Source organism: Microcaecilia unicolor, chromosome 9 (genome assembly GCF_901765095.1).
Source record: "Microcaecilia unicolor chromosome 9, aMicUni1.1, whole genome shotgun sequence".
Taxonomy (NCBI): domain Eukaryota; kingdom Metazoa; phylum Chordata; class Amphibia; order Gymnophiona; family Siphonopidae; genus Microcaecilia; species Microcaecilia unicolor.
The window spans coordinates 9,361,087-9,370,830 of record NC_044039.1 but is presented as its reverse complement, the minus strand read 5'-3'; the positions used below and the strand labels follow the sequence as shown (position 1 = coordinate 9,370,830).

Here is a 9,744-nt window from a genome sequence, read left to right as displayed (position 1 = left end):
TATCGGTTTGTGAAATGTGCAGGCTCCATGTGGCAGCATTGACATGTACAAGTTGCAAAAATTGCTGCTTTCATGTGTTGTGTCGGCTTTTGCATAAGAAAAATCCGAAGTTAATGCTGCTCTTTTTGTGCGCATGTAAATTTGCAAAATGGCTGCTCCTTCTGTGTGTGTTGGTAAAATACACGTGTACTCCCGCACAGACCTACATGCATCTTACAAAATGCTCCACGTTTGGAAGAGCTTTTGGTTAAATACAGGGGGCTTGAGAACTGCCTGACTTGGATGTCTCAATTCCTCTATCTATGACCTAAGTTCAGGAGGATCCGAAACTTGCTCTCCTAAGTTTAGGAAGCAATATGTGAATTAATCTTTATGCCACCCCAATATTTTTTTTAAGCCTGTGTTTTGAAAGCATTATCTAGACATATGTCCAATAATGCAGCCCCAGAGAAGGGTTACAGTCAAGAGTAAAACTAAATAAGCTTGGTAATCGGTTTGTGCAATTATCTGCTGATCCTGTGCTTAATCCGAGAGTCGCTTCAGGAATCATTCTCCAGCTGCCTGCTGAATGACTTCATAAGCGGCTACAGCTAAAAAGTTAACAGAGCCACGAATCAAAGAAAGATCTTTCTGATTCATTTTCTAGGATTGCACGTGTAAGCCAAAATCAATTGATGAAGTCCTTGAAAGAAAATGTAGGAATGAAGAAGAAACCCTTACAGCCTGGGACCATATGTAATCAATTGGTTTAATGGTTTGGCCCATTTCTCCTCGGAACTGTCTCCAGTGGTATCTGAGTAGGGCAAAGGGTGACCTTCAAAAAAAAAGAGGAGAACGAGATTAAGCTCCTCTCCCATAGGGCGGCTTATACCATACGCATCCAGGGCAGTACATTCTAGGGACTTCCTCGCGTTTAGTTCATTCAGGTAGATTCAGAAGTGGCTCTCAAGAGATGAAAAATGCAAAGACATACAAATCCTACAGATGTCGGAGCTGTAGCCGATTGTATGGCTTTTAATTGGTAACAGAGAGCATTTCAGAGAGTCACTTAGAATTAGCAACATGTGTCATGCGTCCATTTCTTGTTTTGGACACAAGCTTGACCACGCTGCAGGGCTTTCCCTTGCCTCCGTTTTTGGATTCACATCACTGGTAACTAGATTCCTTTTCTTGCGCCCTCAACTCTAGCGGCAGGGAGAGCAGCTCAGTGATGTAAACGCACAGTTTTCCGTCATCTGGTAAGAAGGTACAGGCACGTTGGTAGCGACGTCGTACGACGCACTTGCAAAAGTTACAAGCGCTTGTGTTGAATCGCAGGACTGTTTCTCTGCATCCTCGGAATTAATAGAAATCAGGCTCTTATGTTTTGACCTTCTCCATGAGGTGGTTTTGTTCCTGAGGCTTGCGAGATCTTCCTTAAAATGCGGATTGAATAATAAGTAGAGGAGTGGGTTTAAACATGCAGGCAGTGGAACTATTACCAGAAGCACCGATTTAATTACTTCAGGGCTCATAAAAGTGAGGTTTAATAATGACGAAAAAGAAAGAAAAGCAACCGGGCAGTAAAGAATGCAGTTGGTAAAGAGCAGCAAAGCGATGTGCTTGATCATATAACAGTCCCAAGCATTTTCTAGGTTTCTCTTTTCTAAACTGCAGTACAGCTTTGTGTAGGCCACAGTCATTACAAGGAAGCAGAGCGAGTTTAGCAAGACCAGTGCGACCATGAAGACCATGGCCGAGGGCTCCCCAAACGGCAATGGTAAACAGAGTGGAGAAATGCCGTATTCACTGCCGCTGAGGAGGGGGACGACTGTGACGGCCAGCGCCAGAATAAAGCAAAGGCAAATGGCTAACTTTATGCTGGCGAGAGAGGGTTTGTTTTCAAATTTAGGGGCACATTTTACAGAGAACTCGCGTTCCAGTGCGGCCACTGTTAGCAGGAAAATAGACGCCTCGGAAGCAAAAATGGAGAGGAAGCCGGTAACCTGGCAGCCGGTTCCGCTCTCCCACCAGGCACCATATCGAGAAAAGCTGCCAAAGGTTAGCACATCCACACATGCCAGCACACCGCTGGACAGGCCCATCAGCAGGTTTACAATAGCTATCAGGCCAATTAACAGTTTGATGGATGAGATGCAGAAGAGAGAGTGGAAGACTGTAGCAATCACCAGAGAATTGCAGATGAAGGCCAGGAAGACAATGGCCCACACTCCGATTCGGATGACCCAGCTGCCGAACAGATGGTCACAAGGCTTAAAGGGTCCTATAAGACGAAATAAAAATGAATCATGAAAACAAGAATAAGTGGCATTTAAAAGCATTCTCGCGTTCATCTCTTTTCCTAGAGTAGTGATTCCCAAACCAGTTCTGGGGCAACCCCAGTCAGTCAGAGTTACATACCAAAGAGGCCTGCATATACATGGTGGATAACCTGAAAAACTTACTGGCTGGGGTTCTCCTAGTCTTTATTGTAGAGTTTCAACCTAATGCAATGCCCGACACAGGCCGTGTTTCGCCCACAAGGGAGCTGCGTCAAGGGTTAATGCTCAAAACGGTCAAGGCTCCATAGTGGAAAAACCCACCCAGCACAATCGTTGCACAGCCAGCACAAACCGCTGTCCAGGAGATGACGGGTGTCCTCAGAGGCGTACTGGCGTTTTGTTTGCGCTGTGCAGCGATTGCGCTGGATTTTTCCGCTATGGTGCCTTGACCATTTTGAGCATTAACCCCTGACGCAGCTCCCTTGTGGGCGAAACACGGCCTGTGTCGGGCATTTCATTAGGTTGAAACGCTACAAGACAGACGTTTGTATCCAGTGGCGTTCCTAGGCTGGCTAACACCCGGGGCGGATCGCCAATGCGACCCCCCCACCCCGGGTGCCGCGCACCTGTCGGCTCTGAGTCCGCTCATTCCGTGCTGCTCCCTCTGCCCCGGAACAGGAAGTAACCTGCTCCGCGCAGAGGGAGCAGCTGGGAGGGAACGAGCGGACTCGGCCAACAGGCGCGCGGCACCCCCCCCCCCAGCGGCGTGCACCCGGGGCGGACCGCCCCCACTTGGTATGCCACTGTTTGTATCAACTACTGCTCTGCTCTGTTTGTTTTCACATTGAAGTTTGCGGATCGGCTGCCTTGTTGCTTCTTGGGGTTCTCCAAGGGCAGGTTTGGGAAGAAGCCATGTGAAACACTTATTTCTTGGCATTTTGTTGAAAAATCAAAAATATTCCCATGTCACAGAAATGTCATTGTATTTAGACATGGACCAGACATTGCTTTCTAAAACAGTGTTTCCTAACCAGTGGGGTATCCTTATATGGTAAGCATATCACTGTAATCTGGGGGGGGGGGGGGGGGGCGGAGATGGTGAATGCATTGATAAAATTTGCATTATGTAAGAGAGGTGCTAACTAAAGTCATCCAGTCTTTTATCATTTAAAACATTTCTGTTGATAAAACCTTAGCTCACATTTGAATTTTTTAATGCACAGAAATTGATGTTACATATATTAACTGGGAGCTTAATATGCATCAGATTTTGCATGTGCTAACATTTTTAGTCAAGATCGGGAGGCGGGGCTGGAGGTTGGGAGGCGGGGATAGGGCTGGGCAGACTTGTACGGTCTGTGCCAGAGCCGGTGGTGGGAAGCGGGACTGGTGGTTGGGAGGCGGGGATAGTGCTGGACAAACTTTTACGGTCTGTGCCAGAGTCGGGGTTGGGAGGCAGGGCTGGGGAGGTGAGGATAGTGCTGGGCAGACTTATACGGTCTGTGCCTGTGCCAGAGCCGGTGGGTGGGAGGTGGGGCAGACTTATACGGTCTGTGCCCTGAAGAGCACAGGTACAAATCAAAGTAGGTTATACACAAAAAGCAGCAAATATGAGTTATCTTGTTGGGCAGACTGGATGGACCGTGCAGGTCTTTTTCTGCTGTCATCTACTATGTTACTATTTTAAAGTGCCTTAATGCATCAAATGCAGCCTAACGAATACACATCCCTCTTATGTTACCTTATACATCACCTGTTTCCCAGTATCTGTACCTGGTGAGGGTGAACACTGTACAGTCTGATGCGCCTTCAGATCTTCTTCAAACTCGAGCAAAAAATCTTCAAAATCCCGTTCATCTGTACAGAAAACAGCCTTTTATTCCATGTTATCTGCTAGCTTGTGGCATTGCAAAAGTGAGATGGTTGATCAGATTTTTAGCTGCTACCTTGCAGGAGTAACATTCCAGCATCTTTCTTGGGGAAATCGTCTGCAGTGCTGTTCTCATCTTTGTTCCACTGACTGCTGAGCTTGTACAGGCTCTCGCAAGATGTAAATGCACAGCACTGGTACGCATAGGGCATTTCCATTACTCTGCACATTGAAGATAAGAAATCATTAGCCTCCTTCATCGATACCCCACCTTTCAGTAGCTGTGTCTTAGCTGATGAAGTAGCTAAATCTCACGCAGAATGCTCCCCCCTGCATATATGTGCTATGCAAGTTAAGTAGGCATTTGCAGAATTGCACTTAGGCAGACTGATAGCACTTACACGGGTACATAGGAGCCAACTTTTCAAAATGATTGGGGGTGCTGAATTTTTTATTTTTATTTTTTTACAGGTGGTGCATTCCCCCCTCCCTCTCCCCCTTTCCCTCGTCCCCCTCCCGCCTCCCTCCGAGTTCCAGGCCCCCCTCCCAGTTTCAGTCCCTCCCAGTTCCAGGATCCCCCCTCCCTCCCACCCAGTTTCAGGGTTGTCATCCCTCCCTTCCTCCCTCCCTTTGAGTTCCAGGCCCCCTCCCTCTTATCTTGTCAGGGTTAGGGCAGCAGCAGCGGTAAAAAGCATGCAGGCTCGGCTGGGTGCTTAGTTCAGCTTTCCCTTCTCTCTCAGCTCTGGCCCCGCCCTTGTGGAAACAGGAAATGAGGGCGGGACCAGAGCTGAGAGAGAGAAGGGAAAACTGAACTTAACACTGAGCCGAGCCTGCATGCTTTTTACTGCTGCTGCTGCCCTAACCCCGATGAGGTAAGATAGATGACTTTTAAAATTTGGAGGGAGGGGGCCTCGAAGGGAGGAAGGAAGGAGGGAGGGAGGGAACGAACTTCCGGTGGGTGAACTATTGGGGGTGCTCGAGCATCCACAGCACCCATGGAGTTGGCGCCTGTGTACGGGTATGCGTGCACATATGCACAAAAATACTAGTATTCTATACATTTACATATATGGAGGAGTGGCCTAATAGAGCAGTGGGCTGAGAACCATGGGAGTCTGGCTCAAATCCCACCGCAGCTCCTCGGAATCTTGGGCAAGTCACTTCACCCTCCATTGCCTCAGGTGCAAACTCAGATTGTGCGCCCTCCAGGGACAGAAAATATCTACTGAAAATTAATGTATACCAATAGTTTTTTGACTTGTAGAAGGAATACAGGAAATAAAAATAAAATGTGGGTTACCTAGGTTAAAGAATTGACCTTCATGTGTTTCTCTTTAATCATAGGACTTCCAACATGTGCCCTACCAGTCCCTTCTTACTGCTCTCTTCTCTTTCCTACTACAGTCCAGGAGCCCCCGCCAGCTAAACCAGTGGTCCGGACGAACGTTGTGTGGGCCCAGGCCCCCGTGGCCCCCCCATAGCTACGCCCCTGCATCTCCTCAACTTCTCATTTTCAGGAGTGGAAAAAGCCCAGGTTGTGAATGTGGGAAGCCAGTGTTCAAATCCCACTTCTCCCACTGACACTTTTGCTAATCTGGGACATGTGAAATCAACCTCATTGCCTTGGGTACAACTAGATTGGGAGCCTGTTTGGACGGGGAAATAACTCTTGTACCTTGAGCTCAGATTTGCAAAAGGTTGAATTAAAAATACAATCTAAGTCTCTTCTATTGCTGTCTCCTTCTCCCAAAACTCACTCCCCTTTGCAGTAACTTAGAATCATGCCTAAATGTAGGCACTGCTTACAGCATACGCTTAGTTGGAAATGTTTACCGCGTGGATATTTTAGGTGCCATATATAGAATCTGGCCCTTAGCGCCTAAGATGCGAGGATTTACACCAACTAAAACCTGGTGTAAATCTTTGCGTCTAAATTAGGCGGAGCTCCCCTGTATTCTATAACACTGTGCAATAAATTCTAGCAATGTCCTGATCCATCCATGACCACACCCCCTTTTCAGAACCGCATGGCTAAAATGCGCACGTAAATTTCAATTAAAGCCAATTAGTGCCGGTAATTGTTAGCACCCAGTTATTGGCATTAATTGGGTCTAATTAAATTGGCACATGCAAATTGGATGCTTGCCCAAATTTCTATATGCCATTTTAAAGTGCCATTTATACAATTTTGGGATGAATGCTCGGTTAGGGTGTGGTAACAGACTACCGCACAAATGTGTTACAGGGTTGTGTGGTAGGTAGTTTGTTACCAAACAAAAAAAGCAACACTGGGCCTTCACGACTGAGACAACAGGAGTATTTATTAATAAAATGACTCGACACGGGCCGTGTTTCGGCGTTAAGCAACGCCTGCCTCAGGGATCAGGGTTTGGACGTAAATTGTACAAAATGTGTATATATCCAATGCCTCCGAGATTGGATGGAGAAAATCTTTAAAACCAAGCAAGCCTGTCGCAAAGGACAGCCGCGATGTAGGGAAAAACTCCTCTGTTAGCCTTGTCTTTTACAAAAGCATATTGCCAGGAACGCCCCCTGTGGTAGAAAATTATTTTCCATTGCAGAAAACAGCATGCGCCAACTTCAAAATTAGTGCCGGGCACACCTGCTGCCCCTGGTGGTAGAGTCGATTTGGCATGCAGTAGCCCTGCTACAGTTTAGTAAATGGGCCCCTAAGCCTGAATTGTAGCACTCTTTAGTCAATGGACCCCAGGGCCGCCGAGAGGGAGGGGTAATATTGTCCCGGTCCTGGTCTCCAAGGGGGGGCCCGGCGCCGGGGTCTCTTTCTCTCTCTTGCTCCTGACATGACCCGGGTGATTGCATCCCGACAGGAGCAAGAGAGAGAAAACTCCAGCACCAGGCTCCCCTTAAAGGTTGGGGAGGAGCAGACACAGGGCTTTGGGGCCCCTTGTTTGGCTGGTGGGGTGCCCAGGCCTCACCAGCAGAAGAAGCCTTCTTCCAGTACTGTTCTTCACTCTGCTGCATTGCCTGCCCTGCCCCTTTTCCCCTCACATCATGCATGCTCAATTTCATCGAGCGTGCATGAAATGAGGGGAAAAGCAGATGGAGAACAGCGCTGGTGGACCCCTGCCAGCCAAGGTATGTGGAGTTGTGGCAGGGTGGAGGAGGCAGCCCTGCCCCAGGCCCGGCTCAGTCTCCCAGCGGTCCTCATGGGCCTCTGTATAAGTGACTACATTACTCCTGGGATGTCTCATTATTACAGAACTTGCAAATTAAATATTTCAGGTTTCCGGAACTGTTTCCTATTTATCTAAATGCAGAGAAAAAGCAACATTCTTTTAACTTTGTATAATATACTTCAGTATCACCAAACAGCAGCTCAAAACTGCTTTTTCACAAGAGTATGAATGTTTCGTTCACAAGTTCTACTCACTTGAGTTTGGGGAAATTTTCAGACGAAATTAGAGTTTGCAGAGCATGATTTCCAGTTAATTTTAAGTGTGTTAACCCGTGCAGTTCGGTGACGGGAAAGGAAGACAGAAGGTTGGAAGACAAATCCCTGTACAGCAGAAAAATAAAATCAAATTTATTAGTGCATCTTTTTATAATACTCAAGGTGCTGTACTATGTATAAAATATTAACAAAAGACGGGGGGAGGGGGGGGTCCTTTTCTAAGCTGTATTAGGGCACTAATGCAGGTCTAAATGGCTTAGTGTGGAATGCACTCGAGCATCCTGCGGTAACTGCCAAATTAGCATATGCTAATCTGCAAACTAAAAGATAGTTGTGGAGCCCTTTTACTAAACTACCACTAGTACATAAGTAATGCCACACTGGGAAAAGACCAAGAGTCCATTGAGTCCAGCATCCTGTCCACGACAGCGGCCAATCCAGGTCAAGGGCACCTGGCAAGCTACCCAAACATACAAACATTTTGTACAAGTTATTCCCGAAATTGTGGATTTTTCCCAAGTCCATTTAGTAGCGGTCTATGGACTTGTCCTTTAGGAAACTGTCCAACCCCTTTTTAAACTCTGCCAAGCTAACCGCCTTCACTACGTTCTCAGGCAACGAATTCCAGAGTTTAATTACGCGTTGGGTGAAGAAAAGGTATCCCCTATTTATTTTAAATGTACTACACTGTAGTTTCATCGCATGCCCCCTATTCCTAGTAGTTCCGCCTTGAGCGTGTACCATTTCTGGTGCAACATTTTGGAATTTTTACCGTGGTGCTAACCCGGCAGTATTCGGCACTGCCCCATTACCACCAGGTTACCGTAAGAGCCCTTACTGTCACCTCAGTGGATGGTGGTAAGTGCTCCCCGCCGCACGGCCACACGGTAAGAGTAATCTTACTGCATGGCCATTTTTTAAAGGGGTTTTTACTCACTGTGGGAAAAAGGGCCCCCGTTGCTACCCCTTTATTTTTTGAAGACAGCATTTATCCCCCCCCCCTCACCCCCCTTCCCACCACCACACACAGCACTAGGCTACTTTCCCCTTTCAGACAGTTTTACCACAATGACTCCTTTGAATGTACAATATTAAGCTGCCTTAATTCTGAGGTCTCTGTTCCACAGGTTCCTGAAACATTAGCATCAGTGCAGGAAAAATGGCTTTTGCTAGAAACAGGGGAAAACCCTCTTCAGCTTAGTCGGAAATTGAAAGAAATACTTACAGTCTGAGTAGTGATGGCAGAGAAGCAAACGCACATGCCTGAATAACTTTAATTTTGTTCCAAGCTAAATCCCTGTTGAAAAGTAAATATGAAACTTATGAGGAGTAATTTACATAAATTCCCCATGTCCTCCAAATCCACTTTTAAGTGACTCATATTACATTCATCTTTATTTCTTACATTATGTAATGTGCCTTTCTACCCATTATCAACCAGTACTATACATCAGGGATGCCCAAGGTCACTCCAGGGTAGCAAGCAGCTTGGGTTTTCAGGGTATCCCTAATATGTATGAGAGAGATCTGCAAACATGTTTATCCACGCCTACCCTACCTGAGATAATATTTAACCATCTCTCTGACCTCGTGTGCAACTTTCTTTAAATTAGTCACCTTACTTTCTAACTCTTCTTACTCTCTTACCTATCTATATGTTCCATCTTTGCTTATACCCTACGCTGTCAATTAAAATGTTCCACTACGTATTGCATTGACATTGTAAGTAGAATACTATGCCATACTTTGTATTGTTGCTTGAGTATTTTTGCTGCTGTGACTGTCTATTGCTCATGCTTCCTTTATTCTTACTGTACACCGCCTTGAGTGAATTCCTTCAAAAAGGTGGTAAATAAATCCTAATAAATAAATACATACATACTACCTCCATTAAATCCCGGATTCTGTAAAGGTCACCCAAATTTGGGCACAGATCCCAGGTCTTCAAGCAATCTAATTAGTTAATGAGCTGCTATCAATTATTGATGTTAATTGCCACTAATTAGGACTTATGTGAATCTGCCTATGCCATATCCTATACCACTGTGTGCCTAAATTGTCTCTCACACAACTCAAAAGCGGACATGGCCGGGTCAGGGGTGTTCCCAAAATTTAGGTTCAGTGTTATAGAATAGGGTCATCTATGCACCCAACTGCCATTGCACCATATGCCTGGAATA

At 46.3% G+C, this 9,744-nt stretch overlaps 1 protein-coding gene across 1 annotated transcript in view; it reads right to left on the bottom strand.

Annotated features, from left to right (window-relative positions):
• The window catches only part of LGR5 (leucine rich repeat containing G protein-coupled receptor 5), a 140,467-nt gene continuing 130,723 nt past the window's right edge, over positions 1 to 9,744 (bottom strand). The window contains exons 14-18 of the mRNA XM_030214381.1: positions 8,790 to 8,861; positions 7,544 to 7,669; positions 4,208 to 4,353; positions 4,035 to 4,118; positions 1 to 2,263 (exon numbers count right to left, since the gene is read on the bottom strand). Coding sequence (XP_030070241.1) covers positions 1,185 to 2,263; positions 4,035 to 4,118; positions 4,208 to 4,353; positions 7,544 to 7,669; positions 8,790 to 8,861 — 1,507 coding nt within the window. The 3' untranslated portion in view covers positions 1 to 1,184. The remainder of the gene's footprint in view (positions 2,264 to 4,034; positions 4,119 to 4,207; positions 4,354 to 7,543; positions 7,670 to 8,789; positions 8,862 to 9,744) is intronic.